This window comes from Psittacula echo, assembly GCF_963264785.1.
Source record: "Psittacula echo genome assembly, chromosome: 12".
Lineage (NCBI taxonomy): Eukaryota > Metazoa > Chordata > Aves > Psittaciformes > Psittacidae > Psittacula > Psittacula echo.
In genome coordinates this window covers 4,281,669-4,308,804 of record NC_137747.1, presented here as the reverse complement: position 1 = coordinate 4,308,804, position 27,136 = coordinate 4,281,669, and the positions used below count along the sequence as shown (strand labels likewise).

The following is a 27,136-nucleotide window of genomic DNA, read 5'->3' as shown; positions in this document are numbered from 1 at the left end:
GCCTCAGCTACAGTCATCATAAGATAAGCTGCCAACACTTTCCACACCATCCTGACTTCTCAGTATCTTTTTCCACATTTCCTCTTCCCCCCAGCTTCATTCAAGTTTTCTCACTCTTATTTTTCTCCCTTCCATAGTAAATGCTTCTACCTACACAGATCCACCTACTGATAAACACATCAACAGAAACACATCCATGAGTAAGTTAACTGGACCAAACAACCAACACAGTTGCTTTCTAATCTAATACTTGTTAGTCTAACCTTTATCTTTTATATAGGAAATCTGTATGAAGCTAAGTGAGATACCTTTCAAAGCTCCTGAAAAACATAAAGTCTTGTAGGAATGAAAAGAGAAACTTCTGTTATTTAAACCAGTCTTGATTTCATCTTCTAGACTTATTTGATTTTCAAATGAGATCTACCCATTTGAAATTTCAGTCTATTCTAGCTCTAACAACTTCCTTTCTTTCATAATCCATTTGTTCTGCTACAATTTAGCAGCAGCTTGCACGCTCAAAATAAACATATATTCTAAACTCATCAGTGTGATGCCACCCACACCTCCAAGAGCATTTGCACATCACGTAGGAAACAAAAATCCCTGTACACAGTATGAGTCACTAAATTCGAGCCCATTAAAACTGTGTAGCAAACTGTCTCTGGGGAGCTTTGCAGTCCTACATCATACCTCCCATCCTTCAATGTGGGACTGCAACTGTTCAAGGGCTTCCAGTTTCTCCATCTGTCTCTTGGTCTCGTTGATATTTGTGCAGACTGTCTTCATGGCCTGCAATGCGTTCTGGACAGCTGGATGATCAGGATGCTTGGAGGGAGTCCTCTTAGCTAATTCCTTTAAAAAAAAGTAGAAAGAAAAGAAAACATGTTCTGTAAACTTAGCAGCAGGTCACAGAAAGGCACAAGCCTGCAACACAATAGGAAAATACCAGAACCACTGCAAATTAAAAAGGAGTTGTGAGCATGTTATTGTAGATGCTGTTCTCTGTTCTTCACCTGTGCAGGTCTGGGGGGGAAAGTAGAGGGGTTGGGAATGCAGGCATGAAGTTGAGACTGAGGAAAAGAGTAGGGACTGAGGAGAAGGTGGGATTGTTTATCCAAATGTCTTATCATTGGCAACGAATTGTGTTGAGCGTGTTTTGGCTGTGATGGTAATTACTAAGTGATCTTCCTCTCTTCATCTCGATCTACAAGCAGTTTTCATCTTATTTTTTTCTCCCTCTCTCTCCCTGTTGAACAGTGACAGTAAGAACGTGGCTGGGTGGGCAGACAGCAGCCAGTCAAGGTCAACCACCACATGTGGAGAAGCACCTACAGCTCTGTGCATGATGGCTCTATCCAGAAATTGCGGGGAAATTCACCAGCCACAGCTGTCCATGTTTTTATGTACAACAATAATTTTATGAAGGAGGAAATTAATTTACAGAGAGTAAGTAACTTTCCCAATGGCATGTGACTTGCAGAACCAAGACTTTCTGGCATTCAGTTCAGTGTTTGAACTGTAGAGAAAGAGAGAGGCCAAGAAAACAGCAGGAATTTAACAGGGACTCTTCCCCCGATTATGTTTGGGAGATTGGGTACGTGTTTTGACTGGAGAGATTAACATCAAGATGAATAACATCTCTGTTCTGGAAGAGTTCCTAAGAGACTCTGCTTCACCTGATTCAATGAACAACAGCCCAGTTAAACACTGCCCACAGAAAAACAGCAGTGGGAAAACTTGGCACCTGACAACATTAACCAGTTTAGCAATACGGGTAACCGCTGTCAACTCACAATTAATCATCTTTTAGACCAATAGTATTTTGTAGTCAGCCACAATTGAATAAAAATACATTAAAGAAACCTTTACTAAGGCTGATAATTTCATCTTGATACCTAATATGGTGTTTAAGACCCACATTTTTAGATTGCCTGGAATATTTAACTTTCTCACTATGTTCTATTTTGCTTCAACATGTTATTTAAAGACCTACATTTAAATGACAAACTGCTGCTGAACTGCATCATTTTGCATGAGACACCATAATGAGTCTGAGTACCACCAGACAGCCTGCACAGCACTGTGGTCTGAACACAGCTAAATTGCTTCAATCCGTAGTTCCCACAGCTAAGGGCAAAGACAGGCTGTTACAGTTGTTGTTCATCCAAGATTAAGTGATTACAATCCCCAAATGCCTGTCATGGGCTCCAACTAGGCTTACTCTGTGGTCTGATTTGTCTTTTGCTTCTCCACATCAGCACATTAACCTCAGCAAGTGTCCCTTCACCACACAAAATATTGACATCTAAAGATCTTCGTGCCATGCTGTCTTGCTGGGCCCTGGCATACTCCAGTTTCAGGTATGATCCCAAGTAGTGCTGGGGCTCACCTTGCCCGAGTTGGTCACACAACCTGTAATACAAGCACTGCTCCTCAACTGACTTATGTCCACACACAGCCTCTAGATCAAATTAGCTGGTGGTTTTTAGGATCAAGTTACGTGGCCTGTCAGACAGTGGAGAGATGTGGGCTGAAGTTCAAGTCCTGCTGAAGCTTGCATTAACTTACAGTGACTATAATAGCTGCTAATCCAGACACTCTGAGCTACTAAATCAAGGAACTTTCTCTGTCCTAGTGTTGACTCACAGATCTGCTTTACAGAGTTCTTTAGACAGACAGCTCTTCAGCATGCGACAGGTTTGTGCATATTTAACTGTACTTTTCTACTAGTAGGAGTAACTGGAGAATGAATATACTGTGGGATGCTCAGATAACAGCAAAATTGGAAGGCACATTTGAAAGGAGGAAGCTAGAGTTAGAAGTAGTACAGATTTATTTCAACCTTTACACGGACTCAGGGCTTCCTCTGCTCCCTCACACTGGCAAGACTTAATTCACTAGCACTAGTAAACTATCTTGAGACCCACTGTTACAGAAACTCAGAGTATTTTAATTATTTATTAACAACTCCATTTTGCAGAAGCTATTAAACTGACATCTGCATGTTGAGATTAAACCACTTCGTGACCGAGGCTCCTTTAAGTAATGCAAGAGACAGGTCTTCTGAGAATTGAAATACAGCAATGGGAGGTACTCTCAGTCCCACACAGACAGAGCCTGGAGACAGAAAGGCCCAAATGAATGGACGGGAATGTCGAAATTGTCCTATGAAACATAACTGCTCAGTTCTTGGCATAGATTTGGTATTTTGAGAATTTACTCATAGCTACAATTTCTCTTTTTAGAAAATTATAAATGGAAGTTGACAATGGCTGTTGTCAGATGGATGACAAAGGAGATGGGTAATGTGCTGACAGCCAGGAATCCCAGTAAAAGAAAGGAGTTAATGATCTTGGTTGATTTAGAGAGTAACACATGCACAGGAAAAAGGGGCTGGCTGCTACAAATGTCAGTTGATATCACAAGTGAAATTTCCCTATGGAATTTTTTACTTTTCCTGAAGATAAGGCCAAGGAAAGTGTTCAAGAAGAAAAGGCAGGAGAGGGATGTTGCACTTTGGTGACACTAGCCTCTGCTCCATACTTCCGAAACAGAGTGCAGGATTTTTGCTACATGACTCTCATTAAAAATCCATGAAGTTCTGCAGCTCCAGTGTCTCCCACACTGCTCTGGAAACAGATATGCATACACACTAGCCCTGTCTAAACATCCCTTTCTGAAATATCACCAAGACACAGAGAAAGAACTCTTCATTCACAGCAGGCCTCTGCTTCAATAAGCACAGCATCTTCCCCACTCCTGGTGCCTGCAGTTCTGCCCAAGGACCTGGAGAGATGGCTGGAAAAGGCAGGAAGAGTGCTGGTTGGGGCAGTCAGCTATGTAAGTGGCGCAGACAGTCGGAGAACTTGTCTCACCACTGCCTAGTCTTAAGCCCTGTGAGGAAGAGCCATGCTACTCTGACACTGCCATTCCCCAAAAGAGCAGAGCCTAGCACTTCTGAAACACAGTCAGTGAGCCCTGGGCACTTATTTATTTTAGTGACAGATTTATGATGTGTAAACTCTGAGAGCATTTGACAACATTTTGAAAAGCAGCCGCGAAACGGACCAGATGGCAAACCTTGGGTATGAGTGTCTCTTCCTCCACAAAGCTCATGTATGTTGTTAGGAATATACTATCTTATGTATTGCAATTCTCACACTAATAGGTCCAGGAAATGAGGTTGATGCCACTTGCAGAAAACTATTCCTTGCAAAGAGTTTCTTAAACTAATTCATAATAATCCTCCAGTGGTGAACAGAAAATTTGGTATTTTTCACTGCCTCTAACTTCTTTGCCATTATCCTCTGATTCTTCTCTTTTATCAGAAGGAGGGGGAGTTGCAAAGGTGTTCCATATCATAACATGGGAGGAAAAAAGTTTATTCTTTAAAGAACTTAAAAGAAAGAAATAGGAACTGTGTCCTCTGGGCATAGAATTTCCCTTTTATTTCACTCCTCTTTTATAGCTGCAAAGATTGGAGGTTATGCCACTCGTAACACCTACACGCAGAACACAACTCACTTTACAACAGGAGTTACAGAGCACTCCAAACTGTACTGTCCTCCTGAACAGCATACAGAAAGGAAGGATAGGACATCTACATCTAACCTATTAAGAAAGGTCAGGTTTTGCTTATGCAATGGAGTAAAAGGATTTCCACCTTAAGTATTTCAATCTCAGATGTAGTTTTAAATAGCTGAAGGCTAAAAGCTCTAAACATGATGGAATCTAAACATAAGAACTAAATCACAGAAGATGACAGAGACATCAGCTGTTCATTTGTTGATTTGTTATTTGTGCTTCTCCCCCCCAAAACAAGCCACCAAACAAAAAAACTTTGAGGAGAGAACTCAAGCAAAAAGAACATGACACAGGAAGATGCAAAGAGGTGGCAGGAGGGATGAGTAGCGAGCAATGTAGGCGGGCAGAGGAAACTGGGGGGGTTTAAATGTAAAAACAACTTTAATATTTCCTAGAAAAAAGGATGCTTTTCTGCTTAACTGAGCTCTTCTAAAACAAGACATCTCTGTCATCCTTCCCCATGCCCTCTCATGCCACATAAAAATGGCTGGTTGTGTACTTAAACCTGACAACACACATTTTGCAGCTGAAAGTCACTGTATTTCAAATTCCTTCCTCCTATCCTTATATTTCCGAGGACACTCAGACACAGCTTAACATGGATTTTTGCAATGAACATCAACGTTGTGCATTGACTGGTGCAAATCATGGCTTGCCAGGCTGCCCCACTCTGCACCACAAACCAGGGCACACATAAAGGACGGTTTCAGAGGTACATCCGTTGGTTACCTACTGAATATGTCAAGATCACAGAGATAACAAAGACAATGTATTTCTTTGATTATCAGTTCAAAATTATATATATATATATAACTGTGTTAATAAACAGTTCAACTCCAAAATGTGCTCTAAAAAATAAACAAACCACCAAATCCAGAATCCAAACATCATCTTTCTGTGAATATAACTGTTTCCAGGAGGTTTATTGTCCTATTTTAGAGTTTTGAATACTTGCTTGTATTAAAATTTATATTCCACTTAACCTAACCAGAAGTTAAATGTTACACGAGGCTCTATCTGTGTACCTGCCAATCATAACAGGGCTTTTTATTCTGTATATAATTAAAATTTGTAATTTATGTCAATGTTTCTGCAGGGTAAAGACTAGACAAGTAACAATAAATCAGTGAAACAGATTACATTCAATGTGCCATCAAATCTACGACATATGCTAAATTAAAATGCAACTAAAACATGTTTCCAGTTTTATAAATATTACCAGTTATCTGTGATTATATATAGAATGTGTGGAAGAGAGAAGTATGATTTATAAATTGGCAATGTTCCTGACAACTCTGTAGGGTATATACCATTTTTAATGCTGTGCTACATACAGCTGGATTTCAACCAGGCAGTGTCATGAATCTAAGAGCAACACCACTTTCCTTGGGGGGGGGGGAAGAAGGAAAGGGGAAGAGGGGGAACCAACAAAAAAACCCACAACAAAAACCCAAACCCCCAAAGATTAAATCTGTCCAATTGTAGCCTATTGGCAGGTTCTGTTCTTGAACAGCTGAGATGGAGAGGAAGAAGAGGGAGACAGTGAATTAACCTTTCTCCAACCTAGCTTCTCATCTTTCCCTTTCAATGTCCCAGCACTGCTTTTGTTAAGACTTGTGTGTGTCCCAGTGTTGGGCTTTCCTTCTCAAAAGAATTCTGAATCTGGACACTCAGCTTTTTGCATCCAGATTTTTTTTCCCTTCCTAGGGTCAATGACTTTTCCACCACATGAAGCAATACACAGTTGCTGCCTGAAATTGTCCGTGAGGTTGTGTACATTATGAGGTATTTTTAAAGGACCAGAAGTGGAATGTGCATTTCTGGCTGGAGTTTGAGCAATTCCTTAAGAGAACAGACATCAAACAAGAAACCACCTCGGTGACATGTGCTGGGAGCCATCGGGGTGCAGCTATCATGTGCTGCACATTCCTGGTGCACCGGGAGGAAGGAGGCAGAAATGACTGCTCCTAATCCCCACCCCAGTGGTGTGATTAACTCATGATCACCACTCCCCTAGGGTTTTCTTCTCGCTGACATAAATGCTCTTTATTAAGGGAAAAAGGCTATTTTTGTTCAGAGATTGGTTTACACAAACAGCTGCTTCTCCTCTGAAGTAGTGTGGTTCACACTAATTAATACAGAGTCATACAGCTATCACTGGTGAGACAGAGCTGCCTTAGTCCAAAATGTTCTGCTAGAATATACTTATGCAGCAAGCTACATGCATTGGAATTTTAAGTTGCTCACACAGTATATGCTCTCAAGGTCTATGCATCTGTTTGCTGCTTTCCTTCTCACCAAATCAGAATGCCCATCACAACAAGCAGCTTTGTTTTGTTCAAACCTAGTCCAAGCCCCTTTCTTACTTTTAAGGAAGTCTTACGATGATGCTCATAGCTAACAAATATTCATAACTCCTATATCCTCAAATAGACTTCGAATCATTGCTGAAGTTTCACAGCAAGAAAAAGAGAAGTGGAGGTCACATTGGAGAGGTTTTGGACTGGAGATAAAACTTACTGACCAACAAATCCTGTGCTGATTTTCTGTATTAGGGATAAAAATACTAATATCACCACTTCTCTGTTTGCATGGTGTTATGAAACACCACGGCTAGGTTTGAGTCGCACCCTTCAAACCACATACAAGTTTTGAAAAACAGGCAAAAAGAAAGCAAAAATAAAAAATAAAACAAAACCCACCACCAAACCCCCTGTTTACAGTCAGTGACTGTAACGTAAGATGCCCAACTGCAGGATGCCATACTTGATATTGGAAGTAACTGCAATATATCCTTAAAGTGTATCTGTACCTGGGGATGCTCCAGTATATTTTTCCTAATTAAGAAACCCAAATTAACTCCATGTTAGATGCTATTATTCTGAAGAAGAATACTCACATCTGGTATTAATAAAAAATAGTTATAGTACTTTAAACACATCTTTCCCTAATACTTAGGTTGACTTTCAAACACAGACAAGTCTGATTTACTTCATTCATATGATCTTTTTAGCCATACTAAAATACTTACACTATAACAAGGTCATATCAAAGTTACTGCACAATCTGGATGTTCACAAACTCTTGTTAATAACAAAGTAAAAGAGGAAAGTAGGATAGCTCTGGCCTATGACTTTTCTCATCAGTTGGAATACAGTAGTATCTGTTTGCCCTGGGAATTAGATAAAATAAGATCCAATCCCCATGAATACAAACCAGCTATTTCAGGAGCAATAACTGCAGTTCAGTAGCAAAGGGAGAGCAAATACTTAATTTGAGGGTTGTGTTATTTTTAAATCTACTTTTTTCTGGCTTGGAGAGTTGCATTTTCCTGGTCAGCAATAACAGAATCAGTCTGGATTTTCCCTTGGCTGTTCTCATGTCCAAAACATTTGTGTCTACTCTGGTAATTTTGTGCTAGCAAGTGTCAAACAAGTTTTGAATGGTATAGTTTATTCACTATGAATTCACTATCTTTGAGAATCAGCATTAACTACACTTTCTAATCATCACAGATAGTTTCCAAGCTGAACAATCCCTTGTAAAGGCAGAATCTCACTGACTGAGGCAGACCTGTTGCTTAACCAAAATGAAATTCCCTTCAGCTTTTTCTTTAAGCTTTTATTTCCTGTCCAGGAAATTCTCAAGTAGTGAACAGTGTGTGATTTATATCAGCATGTATACAAGAAGAAATCCATAGAAAGATGGAATGCAAGATCACCAGATGCCTTGTCACAGCTCCTCCTATTGGCTCCCTTCATGCTATTTGTTCGACAAGTATACGAGGGTCTGGGTCAACTGCACCAGAGCCAAACATCCAAGTTCCCACCCCAGAATGCAGAGTTGGTGTCAGAGGGCAAAGTTATCTGTATTCTACCCCACTGTGGCTTGAAAGCAAGAAACACTGACTCAGACTTAGCCTTACTGGTCTTGGCTTTAGCTTTCAAAGAAGAGAGGGCTGTACAACCTGGTCTTTTGACATTTACAGTTGTACATGTATGTGAAAGTGGAAACCACTAATTTATTTCCACAGGCCAATATTTGATCCTCAGAGCCCAATGACTTTAGCTGCCACTGAACATGGAAAGATTGGTATTATGGTTTAGAAGTATTTACTTTGTTCTAGTATTCTGTTTACTGCCCCCTCGCAAAGCAAATGCCTGAAGAAAAGCAAGAAACTGGTCCATCTGTAGCTCTTCCAGTCCCTTATACAGAACCCCAGACGTGCCAAAACACCTCCCTAGAATGGTACAGAGGAATGGGAAAACTTAAGCTGAAGCCTACCAAAACATAATTGTATTGATGATGTTACTGTCTTGTAATCTAAGTGTCTAAGAAATCTGTGCATTTCTTCCAAGCATGTTTCTGCAGCCAGCATCCTCATGGCATTTGAGTAAAAGCCCTGATATTTCAAACAATTTATAGTATTGGCAGGTTTTGCCATTCTAATATTTTTAAGAGCTTTTACAACAGAAGAGAGATTTTAATTTGCAAGTCAAGTTTCTGTCAGTTGATAAAAGTCTACAGATGATCCAAACTGATAGACATAGACATCTACAACTCACAATCATGCTTTCTGAAAAGCTTAGAAATAAAGCAGGTCTGATTAGCAATGGGTGATTCAGCAACAAAGTCATACTGAAAACAAAAAAAGGTGCAGAAGAAATGTAGGGAATTCTCAAAGACATCCATGTGCATGGCTTACAGCTGAGATCCCCAAACTATGCTTGAGAGATGACTGGTAGTCCACATACAGAGTAGTCAGATCTGTTAAATGAAACCACACTTACCTCAGAGCTGCTTCAAGCTTAACAGGGACACAGAGCAAAACATAAGAAAAATGGAGTACTAACAGTGACGTTTTGGTCCAAAAAGTTTGGAAAATACTGGGATAAAACTGGTTAAAGATCACTTTTAGATAAGCACAGCAAAGGCATCCCAGATATTGACCACTCTAACTGGATTAAGGTATCTCCAGCATGGAATGAATCAATGAATAAATGTGGTCTCCAGACTCTGTACTCATTAATGACTCCCCTCATATAAAGGGTAAACCATGACAGGAAACCTGAAGGACATTAACTCTTCATCTTTTAGTAACAGCACAAATGTAGAGAACAATTCAAAATTAAGAACCCAGCCACTACTTCCTCTGGTTGAAGTTTCTTAGAAAACAGAAAAAGGAATCCTGTAAGGAATCAAAATCTCTGATTTTCAGTCTTGAACATACAGCTAGATAATAGCCACAGAACACACTACAGAGTGACAACAAGAAAACATAATCAGTATCAAAACACTTCGGCAGGAATGCGCATTCTAAGGTCCCCACATCCCCTGGTCTGTTTACAGTATCAGATGCCATAGGAACTCCTTTTCTGTGCACATGAATGTTGCTCACAGTCATCACACAAAGCCACAGACTGAACAGCCACCAAATCCTTTCCACACTAACCCCAAATAAACACAATGGACTTAAACTGAGGCATCATTAGGTTTTCAATTAGCTCTCCAGAACCAGTTCTCTCTGAAGATAAATCCAAGGCACTTACGTGCTTTCCTGATCTAGGCATCCTTTACCCTATCTTGACTATGATTAGTACTGTGGAAGAAATGTTTGTAGCTGTCTTACACATTAGCTCCTCCTGCCATGTGCCTAAACTGTGTGTGCTTTTGTTTGTTCCAACTGTAAGTGGAGTTGTGGACAGACTGACTGGACTGATAAACTGGCTGTATACACATAAATCCCAGTAGCTACATCCATAAGGAATGGTTCCTGAATGCCTGCTCTAAGATGGGCATGTGCACAGCTGCATAGACAACGATTCCACCTGTAGGAAAGAATTTTAAAATTTGGCTCTGAAAGCCCCAACTGAATAGAAAGAAGTGATTTCAATATTTAATCAGACGAAACAAACAACTGTAAATGGAACAACACATCAGTCTTGCGTTTACCAGCTTGTACCTATGAAAACCTTTAATCATGCTGAAAGTAGGGACACAGAACTGCAACAGCTTTAAATGACATACAGATGATTGATACAGTCAGCCTGTGACAAAGAGCACCAGCTCACCATAGAATTGTTACCTTCTTCCACAGCTCAGGAAGGGACATTTCATTCACAATTTCTTTCACAATTTCTTCTTGTATTTTTTATTCATTAATTTTCTTTTAATAAATGTAATGTTACTGACTGAAAAAGAGACTGCCATCACTGAAGACTGATGGCTGTTAGTCACAGAGCAGCTACACAGCCAGTGATGCAAGCTGTCCCAGAAACTGCTTTCCCCTTTTCCCTCTCCTCATCCCCATCAGGCGTGTGACCCAGCCTTGACCTGGAGGGATGAGAGGGAAGTTGGCTTTTTTTTTTTTTAAGTCTTTTATTCTTTAGCTCCTACAGTAAGAATACTGGTAAGGCAGCCAATTACTGCCAATTGCAGCACTCATTTCTGCAATGACACCTATCCACTGGGAACTCCTCTGAGACAACCAACCACTTTTCAAACAAGCCTCCAAACAGCTGTCAGATGATACAGGATTTTGATCATTACTGACCTGAACACACTCAAACTAAAGACTTCATGATGAAAGATATATCCCATTTAGAGTCCCCAGAGCCATCCAGTCCTTCAGAACACTGATGCTGTTTTTTTCTGAACAAAGCTTTTCAGGAAGTGGCTAAAATAGCACTCAAGCCTTAGTAAACATCTGAACAGAACTGAAGTCGAAAGGCATTAGTTATCCAGTAGTTGCCATGTCTGGTCTAGCCACACCATTATGAGATTTAGCAGCCTGTCAGCTTCAGGCAGCATTTTGACAGTACCCATAAAAAGCCATTTTCTTCAGAGAGGATCCAACTTTTCCAAGTGCAAGCCACGAAGGTAGTAGCGACAACAAGAGCCAGGGCTACAAAAATGCAGAATCACTCCAAGAATAAAAAAACCATCTGGAGAAATACTTTCTTCGGTTTACCTTAAGCAGAAGTGGATATTTGCAAATTCTCTGAATTGGAGTCAGCAGATAACCCTCCAGTGGAATGTCTGTGGTCTTTCTGCCTCCCAAAAGCATGCAACCCTGTAATCAAAAAAGGAAACAAATGTTACCTCAGACACAAAGCTTCCAGATGCTCTTGGACATGGTTTTGTATTCCTATAACACATATTATGGTCAGAAAACACTTTGCCACACCTAAGATACGGGAAATGGGACTTCATTCACCACTGAAATACAAAAGAATCCAACCTTCCCCAACAATTAATAGGACTATTGTGTTTATTCACGATGCAAAGTTTGCAGTGTTGATCCAGAAAACTCTTGAAGGCCAAAATAAAGCTTACTACCTAGTAAACACATCCTTAACTCCAGCCCAATCCTTATGTCTGAAGGAAATCAAAGTGGAATTGAAATAAATGAGTCATCTGCATCACATCCACCAATTCTCTGGCAAAACATTATGTCTCATCACAGCTGGACAAACAGCATTGGTGCAGTCTGGGTAACCAGCACACATGGAGTGTCAGCCAGTCACAGCACATGGTGCTGCTTGCCCAGCTACCCTCCAAGTGTTGGTTAAACACAGTAAAGGAGGAGACAAGTATCAGACCAATATGCCAAAGAAATCTAAGTCCAAATAGATTTTAGGTTGAGGAACAGAAGCAGCAACTGATCAACCTCTGCAATACTCGCACAATGAGTTCACAAAAGTTTGGAGGGGCCCTGCATTCCAGAGAATAATTTCACAGATAAATTTGTTCACATTACCTCAAACAAGTGGTGCTCAACTTGCTATGGAAACTTTTTTATCAGGACTAACATGGAAGGGGAGTGTAAGAATCGGGTATGGCATAGAAAAAAATAACCTACAGTCCTTGACCTGTCCTTATTTTGTTACAATGATCTGTATTCTCCATGTGATAAATAAACACTGACCTATAAGCTTTTGTATGTGTCCCTGAAGATTCTGGTTTTGGCTGCTGCCAGAGACAGGTAGCGGACTCAAATGGACTTCAAACCTGTTTCAGATAGACTTGTCTATATTCCTATGTTTGACTGTGAATCTGGACAATCTGCTCCAAAAATTACCCCGGTTGCAAACCTGTCCTGTCAACAGCAGCCAAAGTTTAAATTCAGTTCAGCCAAGATGTGCTTGCTTTGGGGCATCACCGATAACATTTTCCCCTGTGAAATGTGTGCTGTGGCTCAGACACACTCTGAAATTGAGTAGGTTTTTGGCTGTAGTTCAACAATCCTGCTCTTCAAGGAATGTTCACAGACATCATACATAAATCTCATTAGTCCTAACTGGTATTTTTACAGACAATCATCTGTAAAATAACCCTTCCCCAGGCTGTTCTAGATCCATGGCGTTGGCTACCAGCTCACAATGCTCCCTGTCCAATTTTCCAAGTCTTGAGTGATTCAGTCCTTCCCATCTCTTCTTTCAGCCCTCTCTCTAGCTCTGGGCTCAAAACTGCCCTTTAACACTTACTGATTTTTCAGACACATTCCCACATTCTATACTTCAGCAGCTGTGAAGGGGCAATCAGGCCAAATCTATCCTCACAAGCAAAGCTTTGTATTTTAATGCAGCTTTCTCTGCATGGTGGCATTACAGCACTGGCTTTAGGAAGCAGTGGAGAAGAGAAGGGAGGCCTGGAAGATATTACAGCAGCCACAGCAAAGTAGGCACTTCAGTGTAGCCTCTCCTCCCATATTTATGGCTATTTTAAGAGTCTCTTGGATTCAGGTACTGCAGCAAGCCACAGCAGACAGTGTGACATCTTTTATGTGCCTTGTAATCAGTTTGCCAGCTGCTGCCGGTAACAGGAGGCTTTTTGCCAGTCCAGTGGCAGTAGAGAACACTGAATACTGGGAAGGATGGTGTTTACATGCACTTCTGTCTCTCCTTTTTCTCACTAGATTCTCTCAACAGAAGTACCCAGAGGAACTCACAAACAAAGGTCATTTGGTGACTCAAACTAACGGTTTAGCAAGGTTTGTTAAATCTCAGAGATGACAAAGAGATTCTGACTACCCAACAGCGTAAGTGCTTGCCCCTGCTGCTCCCTCTGAGGCCTGTATTTTGTGGCTAGAAGAATGCTCTGGCTCTGCTTGTGACAAACATTTTATGCAGTAGTTTTATTTTGCTGTACTATGTTGGGAAAAAGAAGAGTTTTGGCTGAAAGGAAAAAAAGAGAGAAGAGCAGGGAGAAGAACAGAGAAGCAGGTCCTTTGCAGAAAGACAGCCTTCCTTTCAGTTCATAGCATTTTCCAAGAAAAAAAAGCTAGTGTGCTGAATTAGTCCGATACCTACATACCAACCCCATTCCAAATGCTGTGTGTTCATATCTAGGAAAACAAGAAACCCCAAAAAAAATTAGTCAAAAAAAATTAGGACAGGAGGAGAAACATCCAAGAAAAAAAAAAGAAAATTAAGGAATGTTGGGTGGAAGGTACTATCTACTGGTTGTTTCTTCTCCCACCCAGCCTCTTTAAGGAGGCATTTGAAGGCTGTATGCCACATTCCCTCCCAGGATTGATTCTAATACATCAAAGGTTAGACAGGGAGTCAGGTCATTTCTGATACAAGCAGCAATGACGCAGTGAAAGCAATTCATCCAGACCACATTTCTTGCCCACAGCTGGACTCCTGGGGAAAAGAGTGGCAGAAGCAGGCCACATTTTCCTGGTGGTTCTGCAGATGGTGAATTGGTCAGAGAACTGAGCAGGGAATCACATCCACTGGGAATTAGCCACAGCCCTGCTGCTGACTTATTGCATTACTCCTTTCACAATCTTTGCTCAATTTTTCTGTTGCTTCTTACAAAATAAATAAATAAAAGTCCATTTCCACTGAAATCCCTCATACCAGAGCTGTGCTTAGTTCTGTGCTTCAACTCACCAATGATTTCAATACCCATCCATCCTGAGTGCTACATACCTGGAATGAGTAATGTCTGCAAAATGCCCAGCATTCCTGGGATACCAAATGGTTATTATGAGTACAGTGCAAAGTCACATCAGTAAGTCAAGAGTGCTAGAGAAGGTGCTTACCAAGAGGAATGTTCTCACTGTTGGGATCTTGTTCAACTCCATCAGCAGTCTGAGTGCTTTCTCGTGGTTGCTACAGTACTCCTCATACACAAAGAATTTGTCTTTCTGCAAGGAAAAACAGAGTAACTTACTGACTCAGACAAAACTGGAGTGACTGTTTTGTCACAGTCCAATACCAAATTCTTTACAAAAAGGTGTGCACATAGAGTGGCATTAGGGTTGCAGTTTACATGAAGCACGTGATACCTCTCTAACGTGAATAATGCATAGAGGTGTTCCACTAATTCCTGACTTACTCTAAATTAACATCAGCTTTCTGAGCACAGAGACTTCCAGGACTTTTCCTCTTAATGCATCACTGAAATAGTATAGTCTTTGCTGAAAGAAGGGATTTTGCTATCTCAGGGATACTTGCATGTGTGTCAGGATATTCCAGAGGATTAGGTAGGAGCAGAGTAAAGCCAGGAGCAAAGGGGCTGACATTTCTGAGCTGTGCTGACTACTCCTGCAGGAGGAAGAAACAGAGGTGGCTGGGAAGAACCATGATCTGGAAGGGAACTATATCACAAAGCAAGCAGCTGGAAATCCCCTGCCTTTCAGGGCTGAGAAGGAACCCCCAGTGAGTTGGCTGGTTCATTCTGTGTCCTGAAACAAGCAGCAGGCTTCATTATTTCAGTGCAACAATAAACAGTGACTTGGCTGTCTAGAACAGTTTCTCTAAATGGAAGAATTTCAACAAATACACACAAAATAACCAACATTATTACAGAAATTAAAGGAAGGGAAAGGTAGCTTCACAACTAGGCTGAGGTACTTGCACTGGAACATGTCACAAGGACCAGGACATGCAGCAGAATGAAATCCCCTGTAAAGAAACAAGCGTCAGCTCGCAGCACCAAGTTCTGCTTTACTGCTCTCCAGAATCAAAGATGGTGCAACAAATTCTATCTAAAATGATCAGAGATGCTCAACTCATCGCAAACATCAGATACCTGGAAACACTGAAATGATTCACAAAAGCAGCACTACCAACCATCTCCATACCTGAGCAGATCAGGCAAGGAGCCATTTGATCCTTTTAAAGCTGTTGAAGCAGCAGCTGTGTTACAAGATTCCAGTAACACATTCACTGGAATAAAAGGGGGGAGAAGACACAGAAACCAAAAAGATGCATCTTTTATTGGGTGCTTCTCACAACAATAGCTTCTTTCCTGGTTCAGGTCAGCTCCTATGCCACAACACAGAGGTACCATGCAGAGCTACTCAGACATCCTACTTCACATATCAGAAGCAATTTAGATGCATTAGTGTGGCCCTCTGCCAGGGGTAATATGCGAGGCATCTCAGGGCACCATGCCACGTAGACAATGCCCTCCAGAGTTTGCTGTGGCATTCACATCAGTAATTTTCTCTTTAGGATCCTGGCCTAAAAACATCCTATCTGAATCTTTCCATCTCCCCTGAACTAGGAAGTCAATTTTTCTTAATATTGACTGAACTCGTATCACTCTCCAGAGCCTCCTCTGTTAGCTGAGGGTATCTGCAGCATCTAGGTACTTTTAAGACAACTCACAGGGATCCAAAGAACTACTGTCAAATGAAGGAGTTGAATAACATAAATCGAAGGGAACACCGCTACATTCATCGGGCATTCCCCCTTTACTACTGTCACATCAAAGAGAAATTGTGCTTAATATTAGTTTATGAGAATTTGACATTCTGGTCAGACACACAATGGCTAGATGGACATGCTCATGGACTGTAAAATGCTTTTGGATTTGGTGTATCACTAATCTGATGATTTTTGTTTTCCCCTTGTATTTCCAAAGGAAGAATTGAGAATAAATAGATGAATGTCCAAACACAACAACAATGGTACAAAGCAAATAAAACAACAGCCACAAAGAGTATGGTGCAAAGAGCTGGAATGCAGATGTTCAAGACTTTTATCCTTCATCTACAGCTGTTCATATTACTACTAGAGTTTAATACTGGGAAGCTGAAAAGAAACAAAGGCTTCTGATCACCAGATGCAGGAAAAGGCAGGGCTGGGTCCACAGCACAATAGAAAAGAGGCAACTGGGAGGCATGGGATTGTTTTCAACCATAAAAACTGAAGAATTACAGAATGAATAGACAGATATACAAGTTTCTCCTACATTTCTTCCTCTCACCTCCTCTCAACTCCCTGGATGCACACAAGCAGCATGCTTGAAACTAAAAATAGTAACCATTAACATTACAGCATCCGTTACATCAATGCACACAAAATGTCATTGCTCAGGTTTCTGACTGCAGCTTTGAGTGCCTGGAGTTTTGGAAGGTTATATTTAGATCACAACAAAATCCCTTTGCTAAAGCTCAAGTCAGTACAATAATTATACACACACCAGAGTGCTTTCATCAAGTCTTTTCCAGCTGTCCTTCATGCACGAGACCCACAAATATGAGAACCATGCTTTAAATTACTCAGTGTCTGAAGTGTTTAATTTCCTCTCTGAGTGACATTCAGTCCTGGACTCTCCCATGCCCTGGTGCGGAAATTATCAGTTACATAATTACAGACGTTAGCCCAGGAATCCTGAACCTGCAGTTATCCTATATTAAAGTGCAATTATGGTCAGAAATGTGACCACATAAAAATGCATCTTCTTACTCAGCAAATCTGCTGGATACATAGTTAGTCCTTCTGATTTTGGTGACAGAAATAAGTCTATAATATTCTTAGTTTGGTTAAAATAAATCTTTAACCAATAGTTTATTCTCCAAATATGTTATTTTAGGTCTATTAGAACTGCTCACAAATTAGTGCAAATCGGAAAATAGTTTTGACCAGAAAAAGCGAATACTTCGGGAAAATTGTAACAATTTTATTTGGACACATTTTTAACAAAGCATCTTCATATTTCAAAGCAGGTTGGAAACAATTTTGTCAACATGCAAAACCTAAACAAAACAGCTATAATTCTCAACAAAACAAGATCTCTTGACGACTTGGACAGTAAAACTGATAACTCATACAACACTGCTCCTAAAAATGAGAAGAAAACATGTGTCCCTTGAACAAGTTTCTAGCTATTACTCCACCAAAGCTCTAGCAATATGGCAATATCAGAAATGAAGCATCTGTCTATTCCCTGCCCTTCTGCTCTGCAGACAGTCATACATTTTCACTACCTGCACAAATGAGCCCGTGCTGATGAGGTGTGATTACTCCAAGTTCAGTGTATATACTCTCTTTGATGTTACAGACTTTTCTCCATGCCATTGCGTTTAAGGTTGCAGATTAAATTTTGAATGAAGTATGTTCTTTACTGTCTGTTATGTTCATACTGAACTACAACACCAAAAGAAATCCTAGCATCCCACATCAGACAATGAACTCATGATCATCTGATCAAATGGCATTAAGGCAAGCAATGTCTGAAGTAAAACAATTTTTCACAACTAAATATGAGAGCAAATGATTACATCATCTGTTAAAATACTTCACGGAGTCAATGTGCAGTGATTATTCTTTCAGAACCCTTACAAAATCTGTCTGCTTGCTTCAGGTGTCACTTACTCAAAATGAAAGACCAAAGAAATAGTTTACCCATATTTTCCCTGGGTAAGCTGGCTAACAACGTGCAGCTCTTCAGCCACGGTACAGGAGTGCTTCACTACAGAAGGCTTTACTGAGACAAGAGCACAAATCTCACCTCTCCTCTCAAATAACGACAGTGAAGCTTGTCTTCTAAAACCTAGGCACAATCTGCATACAAGGGCAGATTCCTCCTCTCTTGATAATCTTCTGTTTACTGTTCATTGCTCAGATTTAGGTAACACAATGCTTTTAATGGTATTCTTGCTTTTCCTTGAGGTAATTATGGATGAAAACAGCTTTTTCTATACATTCTGAATTAAATGTATGTTTTACTTCCTTCAGTATAAGATGCTTCTTCCCTAGGGCATCATGAAATAGTTGATGTACACATTATTTCCAATGCTCCACAAACAGCAACCTAAGATGTACTCAGACAAACTGCCTCTATCAGAAGACAAATTCTCACCAGCATTATAGTTTCAGAATTCCTGTATTGTTGCATGTTTGATAAATAAAACTTTACATAATTATTAAATTTAACGACACTAAAGTTACAAAATAAACTCATATACAAGAAAACACTACCAATAGTTACATATACCAGGCTTGAATTCAGTCAAGTGACAGGATATTAACATTTCTGGTTATTCAGTGCCACTCAAACACAGTAGACAATTTGACAGCATCACTCAAAAGCCCTCTAATTTTGATACCTTCACTAACGAATACTAATGTATCAGTACAGCACATCTTGTGGCAGGCAATGATTCTAGTGGGTATTCAAGGCTCTACCTAAGATCATGTTTTTCCAACAGCCGACAGTCAGTCCTCACATCTGATACAATTTTGGGGCATGATATCTATATAACACTTTCTGACACTATTTTAGTAATTGTCACAGCATAAATAAAACTTAAATGGGAGAGTTAGATGGTAAAGCTCTATGAGTAATGAATGGCTGTATAATTGCTGTCCACTCAAACCTGATGAACTGTGAAGGCATGAATTTTGATTATGAAAGCATAATAGAACATATTTTGACAGTAAGTTGGCCTGTGGCTTAATGCAGTTAATAAGAATTTGAAGAAATGGCTATTATGTACGTGCTTTCTCATTTTCAAACATCTCAGGAGGACTGTTCCAAATGAAAAAATGTGCACCTTCAAAGTATTATACATGTAAATGAGGTGACTTTGCATTTAAATGAGTCCAGCTTTTGACTAGGTATATATATAATAGCTGATCCTGCATATACAGTATGCTTTACATACACGTTAGCCAGAGGATGGCACACATAAATGATTGAGAACTGAGTGAAGTTAAAAACAAAACAAAAACCTACTACATGAAGAATTTCACAGTATAAGAAACAAATTATGATGACAGAAGTATAAGCTTCAGTTGCACGACTCTTAGTATAGGTCTGTGCTTTCCCAACTTACCCAGCATAACCAGTGTGACTGGATTAGGCTGGCACAAATGATCATTTTATGGATACAGTAGAAAAATAATTCAGCTCTTGGGCACAAAGTCAGATGATACAAAAGTAACTCATCAAAATAACAACCTGGAACTGGCAGAGTTTCATATCATATGACTACTTCACATTCTGTATCTCTGGCATTCTTGAGCCAGCATTATGAGTCCAAAAGCCAAATTTTATTTCCTTTTGAGCTACAGAATGCAGGTACTTATTTATTCCACAGTAAAAGGTTGTTTTGTAAATTGTGCTGCATCTCAGCAAGATCAACCATCTCACACTACCTTTCATTTTACTGAAAGAAATACATATGCACAGACACTAACTACTGTAAATGATGTCTTGGCCTTTGGTTTTAACTTTGATCTTTGACCTTTGTGGGTTTCAATTTTAAAATACACAGAAAAATTATTTATTTACTTGAAATTGTGCTTCTTTTTTGACACATTTGGAACCAAACCAGACAAATTCTTCACAGTAAAATATGATCAGCTGGGCGAGAAAATAAAGGGACAAAAAATATTCAATGGGAAAAGGAAGAGTTTCTAAAAATACCTTGTTGTTTAAGCGAGTTTGATGTGGTTTCCATTGTTCTAACCTCATTCACAAGTTTTTTCCCACCCTACCTACAACTTTCATACAAGACACACATTGTCACAGTATTGCCACAAACCTTAAAGATTAGAGCTAGCTAAGGGGCATGGGAGCTTACGACAGGAAACTGCATTTTCAGATAGTGTTAAGTCATTGTACTTACAAATTTTAAGAAAACATTTCCCAGTTCATGCTGAGACTGAGGTTCTGGTTGTAAACAAAATTCCAGGGCAGCCAGGAACTCCTTGTGAACACCAAGAATGTCTTCGATGTTAGAAAATAAGATCTGAAATAGAAAGTGGAAAACATCGCTAGCTGTTAATACACCCAAGAGTGGTCTGTTAAAGTAGTAGCACCAAAGTATTGCGGCTCTAGACTTCTGGTGATAGGATCTAAAGCACAGACAGGGACTCATACAGAATTAATTACACTGTATTTCCCCATTTCCTGCCCCTCTATGGAAATCTTTATTGCTACTGAAGTACCTGCTGTAAATGAAGGTTATCTTTCCAGATACCTCAGCTTGATGAATGAGAGCAACCTCTTTCAAGTCTGGAGAAGATTTCCTATGAGACCAACCAAGTGAATGGAATCACAATAACCAAAACTGTTTTCCAGGAGACAGAAGCAGGAAGTCATTTGCCCTTCCTTCCCTTGCATTAGAAATCACTTTCTGGAAGAAAGGGACTTGGAAGCTAATGCACACAAATACGTACGTGTAAATAAGAGACTAAACCTCTGCCCTGTGGGATCTAGCATTTCACTGACAGGAGTGCAGAATACTGTAAAATGTTTGCAAGCCACACAGGCAGCATTTCTGAGTTCCCTTTCGCTGACCTCAGTGGTTCTAAAAGGCCTACGCAATGGGATAGTGGCCCCTAGTTTAGAGAGGTACTAAGAGGTAATTGTGCAATATCACAGCTAAATGATCCCTAGTGATTTGAATATACATGTGCTAAGAGGGAATAAACTGCCAGAGCGAAAGCTAGTATAAACCCATAAGTCTAATCATTAAAGACAGGAATAAAACCTCAATTCCTGATTTAAAACCAGTTTCTCTCTGGTTTTGCAGGTGTAGACGAGATCAGGAACCCAAGAAGCCCTCCTCTCCGCATGTACCCAGGTTCAATGCTACACCTTCTGTTATTCGAGGATGGGTAGAGTATCTCTCAAAGTCCTCCTGCAAGCTGCCTGCGTGTGCGCAGCAGAGCCTGTTGCATCTGCCTTGTCTTTGCTCCCCTCTCATTTCAAGAATACTGGGATATGGTAGCATGCACCATTGTTAATGCATACTTGTGCCTCATGGCCCCTTTCTAGCTCTGAATAATCTAAAAGATTCCAACACACTGAATTTGCACTGATGGGCTCTGATCCAAAGTAAAGGACAGGGAGCTAGGACCATTTGACTGCTTCCAGAAAACTTCCCATGCTAATTCAAGCAGAGCATCCAATGGTTCTGTCACATGGCTGAAACTGATGTGATGACATGGTAGCCTCTGTCTGCATGGCTTTGCTGGAAGCTGTGCCAAAAGGGGATTAAGAAGGAAGAGGAAAACATCTGACAGGAATGATTTTATCCTTCAGGAGCAGTCTTTGGGGGATATTTTTCTATCCAAGGAATATCTGTGTAATCTAATGAATTCTGTGGTGGTCAGTAGAGCTCTGCTTGAAGTAGAATTTGCAGATAAGAAGAGTCACTTGAAGATCAAGGCAGTGGAGAGACCCTGACTGCATGTGCTTCTGTATGTAATACACAGTTACCATTTATAAGCCTCATGTGATGATCCATGTCTGGCAGCTTGTGCATGCCCTCAAATTGTACTGCCTTCAATCTACTGTATCAGTAAGATGACATCAGTGCCTGCTGTGAATGCAGTACAACACTAACATATCAATGGAGTTATTCCCACATGAGGCAGCGAAGAAACTAAAACCATTTTATGATGTTGCTGCAGCTGTAAGTCACTGGAGTACTTGTGAAATCTGGGCCTGGCACGGGACTGAGTGTGGTCTTTCTGGAAGGGGATACAGTGGCCAAAAATTACCAAAATCTCCAGCGCTTAGCACCAGCTGCAGGAGGAACCTGCAAAAATAATACTGGGAGCAATAACTCGAATTATTGTAAAAAACACTTTCTCTTTCAGCTCAGAGGTGGGCGACTGCCACAATACCCTGTATTTTCCTCTAGACGGTTCTGCTGCATGAAGAAAGAGAGGAAAATACAGGCTTCTCCTTACACAAGCTGCCAAACCATTTACACAGCCTCTGCTACCAGCCACCTCACAGCTCTGTGGTGACTCAAGATACATAATATTAAGAGGCAGAATTACCTCAAGTCCCAAAATCACCTCGCTTGTTCTGCCTCTACCAGCAAGGAGGGAGAAAGGAGAGGGAAAGAACAAACAAGTATCTTTCAACTATAGGAAGGAATTAAATTATTTGGGGTAGGGAAGAAGGGGAATTGGAGGGGGACGTAATATTGACTCTGATCAAGGAAACTCTGCCTTTATATTCTATTTCACCAGAACAGGCATAGGCCTTTTATTACCAAAAAGAAGCTCTTTTATTGAAAGTTGGGTATTGTAATATTAAGAATAAATGAGGTCTCACAGTGGCCTAAAAAGACCCCCCAGGCACTTCAAGAATGACACAGAAATGAAGTAGTACTTCCCCAGAGGAGTGCTATGAAACTTCAAATACAAATACATTTAAATCAGCAGAGAAAATACATGTTCTTCTGCACAGACTTTGTGGGCATTGCATCTGATTATGTGGCAGTCATAATTAATATTCATTTTGATCATATATGAATAATCATTGAATAATCACTTTCATCAACATCTGCAGCTGCTCAAATTGGGTAGCTTTATTTCTCATGCAGAGCTTAATTTTTACACACTTCTCTGCACACAAGATCTGTTCACAGAATCGCAGAACGGCTTGGGTTGGAAGGGACCTTAGAGATCATCTAGTTCCAACCCTGCTGTCACAGGCAGGGACACCACTGTCACCAATCACTTATCTATTTCTTCAGCCACCCCTAAATTTACTTTAGACTATAGAAGGTGAGTCTGCAGGGAGCAGGGACTTCCATATTTGAAGACAGCAAGAGGCTGAGCTCCACAAAGCTGCCAAGCCGCCTTGCTACGAGCCCCTTCTGATGCCAGTCAGTCAATACTACAGCATTGCCAGCCTATGGAATGAGTAGCAAAAACAAGGCCTAGAGCTCTGCTAGGATCAGTATACATTCAGATAACACTAGCACATGAAACGGAGGAACCAGCCTTGGGGAAACAGTGCAGTAGCTATTATTGCTGTGCCCTGATCCCATCAGTGCAAAGGGCAAAGTTTCTGCTGATTTAGAAGCTACAGGAGCAAATGCAAGCTCAGTAAGTAAGCCTCTAATGGCAAACAAACTGCACTCTGTCCCACTGATCATCAGGTTTCACTTGCATGTGTGTACAAAGAGGGTTTTGGTTTCACATGCATATGTGTACAAGGAGAGTTTTTAAGCCAAATTAGTACAAGAAAGCTTTGCTTGTATTTATGAAAATAACGAACAACAAGGTCTCCTGTGACCACAGGCACTAGAGAAGCTAGTACCTCACAGCTCTGTCTTCTGCTTCCTAAGTCCTTCCACAAGAACACAAAGTCCTTCCCACTAGACCACAAGTATTCCTGCCTCCTTCTCATAAGCCTTATCAATTTTAGATTTGTAAAAGACAGCAGATGCAAACTGATTAACTGAATACTGTCAAGTAAAACAGACAAGGGCTGTGCATTCCCTGCCTTTCCTCTCTAAGACACTGAAAAGGCTCCTCTGTCCTCTACCCACCAATTCACAAATCTTGCCAGCAGTCAGTATCTCTGACAACACTACGCTGTTGTCAAATTTTACTGAAATTAACTGGTGGGATGAAAAATTGCAGGAAGATGACAGCTATACGAATGGGCAAACAGATTGACAGATAAACTGTCAACATGAGCCTCTTCTCCTTAGGGAACCAGTTTAATAATAAGCATCAATATGAGATGAGGATAGTTGATATTCATATCCCTGAAACTAGCCTTTCATTACGTATCATTTTCCCTGCCAAGAAAATGAGGAAGACAGAAGAAATACCTTAACATTCTCCTCTGTTATATACTTCTCAGCTTTGTCCACAGCATTCTGACGGATCCGGTGAAGAAATGCCTGCAAAGATAAAACAGATTGTGTTCAAACAGCTTGATTTCACTCTTTTATATCTTCTAGGTTCACAGCAACAGAGTGTGACTGATTATCTTTAAGACTAAAAGAATGTAAACACTCACTGAATCACCACCACAGTTTCTAGACTCAGGGCTGCTTTCAGGGCAGCACAAAAGAAATCTACAATGTCGTTGGGCTTTGCCTGGCAATAAATGTTTTCCCTCTGTTGAAATTTTTAGACTTAATTATCTGTTACTACCAACAGATTACAGCAAGTGTCTGAGTTTTCTTTGAAGGTTTTCCCTCTCTGAGATGCAGCTGTTTTGACTTCGGAAGGCAGCGGGCCTGATGCACAGCAAGATGTATGTCAGCAAAAAAGACTGCAAAGAATGACACAATGACATTCATGCTGTTGGAGCTGAGGCATGACAGAGCTATGAGCCACGGTTATGGACAAGTTCAGCGGACTAGATACATGGGGAAGGGAAATGGAAATCACCAGATGGGGGCTGGGATACATTCTGCTATTTGCTGTGCTTCACTTGGTTGAAAACAGACAAAACAATGCAGGAACTTTTCACCTAGGCCAGGCCTTCTCTTCCCTCAGCTCTGCACAACTCTGCCTTTAACAGGCAAATCAATAAAAAGCTCCAGGCCAGATACAAACGGACAGTGATCCGAATATCAGCCTACAAAGAATAACTCTGGCTACTGGAAGTCGGGACCTACTTGCATTCGCACTGAACATACCCACAACACATTTGATTTAGTGGGAAGGATTTAGCAAAGCACACTGCACAGGATTTCTTCCTCAGGTCTCCACTGTTCTAGCAGCTATCGCCTAAAGGGCACTTCAGACCTGAGAGCATAGAATTTTATCTTCTACAGACATCAACAGAGAGATGCAAATACCCGCAGGTGAGACTGAAGGGAAGCCAGTGAGGGCAGAACCTGCTGTGATAAACTGTGTGACCCATGCGCAGCAGGGCAGAAGGCTTTCCTCTCTGCTCTTGCTCGTGGTTTCCAACTTGCCTCCCACACAAAAGAGTGAACCCTGGGGAGTGCTGTGAGCAAGGAAGAAAGGAATGTTTCTTACCCACCTGAGACAGAGCGGAAGCAGATCATTTCTTTGTATTTATGGCACAAAGCAGCTTTGTTACAGCTTGATAATAAAAGGCTTTTAAAAGTTGAACTATTCCTGAGCAATGCCCATGTCAGCTGATGCACACTCAGCTTTTTCTTTTTTCCCTCTGCCTGTTGGGATTGGCAGCAGTTTACAACCTGATAAGAAGCAATGGCACTGAACCAAACTTAGAACTTCTGGAATGCCTTCTCCTCTGGTATTCTGGGTGAAAGACAGGGAACATGTCTCTCTGTCTGACCTCTAGCACTAACACAAGCACATCTCTGTTTCTGTTTAGCCATGGTGCTCTGTCACTTGTCAGCCATTCACATTTTACAGGACAGGCATCCATAAAAGATTAATTAATGAGGCACACAGACCCTACATTTATTTTCAGCCCTGCTTTTGAACAAATTTCAAGGACTATAACCACATTGCTTCTCTTGCATTGCTAAACAGGAAGGAGATCCTGGCTAGATTCCAGCTAGATATGGAGAGCTTGGAGCAGGTTGTGCGGACCAAGAAGTCTGAAGAACAGATTCCTGCGTTAAAAGGCACAGGACACGTGTGCCAGTGGTGGAAGAGGCCTTTTATAAGAACAAGCCAGTCCACTTAGCCACTAACTTGGCCACAAACTGCTGCAGTGTTAATGTACTGCCCAGCACCTTGGCAACAGTCAGGGAACTGAGATGAAGTGTTCAGCATGATGACTAATGGCAGGAGGACTGACAGGAATAGCTGTTGGCCTCCCACTTCAGTGCTGGGTGTGATATCTGAGCATTAATAATCAGGCATCTGATTTATACGAGGTAGCACATCATATTAAAGTCACTCTCCAAAGATAAGCCAGGCAGAGACTTTTCCTTGCTTTAATCACATGTCTGTTTGGAGACAACAAATCCAATTGGAATGATTCATTAATCTACACAATTAGCAGCTCCACTGGTGACTAATAGTTACCTGCATATTAGTCCCAGTATGATGAGTCTAATTATAGAAAGCTGGTAAACAGAAGTGCAAATCACATTAGCTGTTACAGGCTAGTCAGTAAAAAAGTAGAGTCTGTGTTAATCTAAAAAACAGCTTTTCTGTGATGCTTGTCTGAAAAGATCATTTAATGTGGGCGTGAGAAAGGCACCAAAGGAGAAGGAAAACCAAGCAAAAAATGAGAGAGGCACAGAAGCAAGGAGAGAATAGAAAGGATGAAAGACTTAAGAGGGAAAGAGGCAGTCAACTTTGTAGATCATCTGTCAAATCTCCTACAGCTTCTGATTTGTCCTGATGTGCATGAACAGCAGTCTTTCCAGCAATAATAAAACAAGACAGTTACAAGAGATTTTGGTCCTAGAAATTTAGTAGAATGCTTTCTAAAATGCAATCTTCCCCAAAATATCAGAACTTTGTGGATGAAGAACTATTTGTTCCCCAGTTTTCAATACCTTTGCACGTGCAAACAGAATCTTTTGTAACACAGTCTTTCAAACTAAAAAGCATGATAAATACAAGCTATTAAACAGCAGCTCATA

At 40.7% G+C, this 27,136-nt stretch overlaps 1 protein-coding gene across 1 annotated transcript in view; it reads right to left on the bottom strand.

Moving 5' to 3' along the window:
- Positions 1 to 27,136, bottom strand: part of PREX1 (phosphatidylinositol-3,4,5-trisphosphate dependent Rac exchange factor 1) — a gene marked incomplete at its 5' end in the record, with an annotated part of 146,973 nt that overhangs the window by 60,342 nt on the left and 59,495 nt on the right. Inside the window, 5 exons of the mRNA XM_080627938.1 lie at positions 691 to 852; positions 11,555 to 11,656; positions 14,636 to 14,740; positions 20,459 to 20,581; positions 24,419 to 24,490. Of these exons, the coding sequence (XP_080484064.1) occupies positions 691 to 852; positions 11,555 to 11,656; positions 14,636 to 14,740; positions 20,459 to 20,581; positions 24,419 to 24,490 (564 nt within the window). The remainder of the gene's footprint in view (positions 1 to 690; positions 853 to 11,554; positions 11,657 to 14,635; positions 14,741 to 20,458; positions 20,582 to 24,418; positions 24,491 to 27,136) is intronic.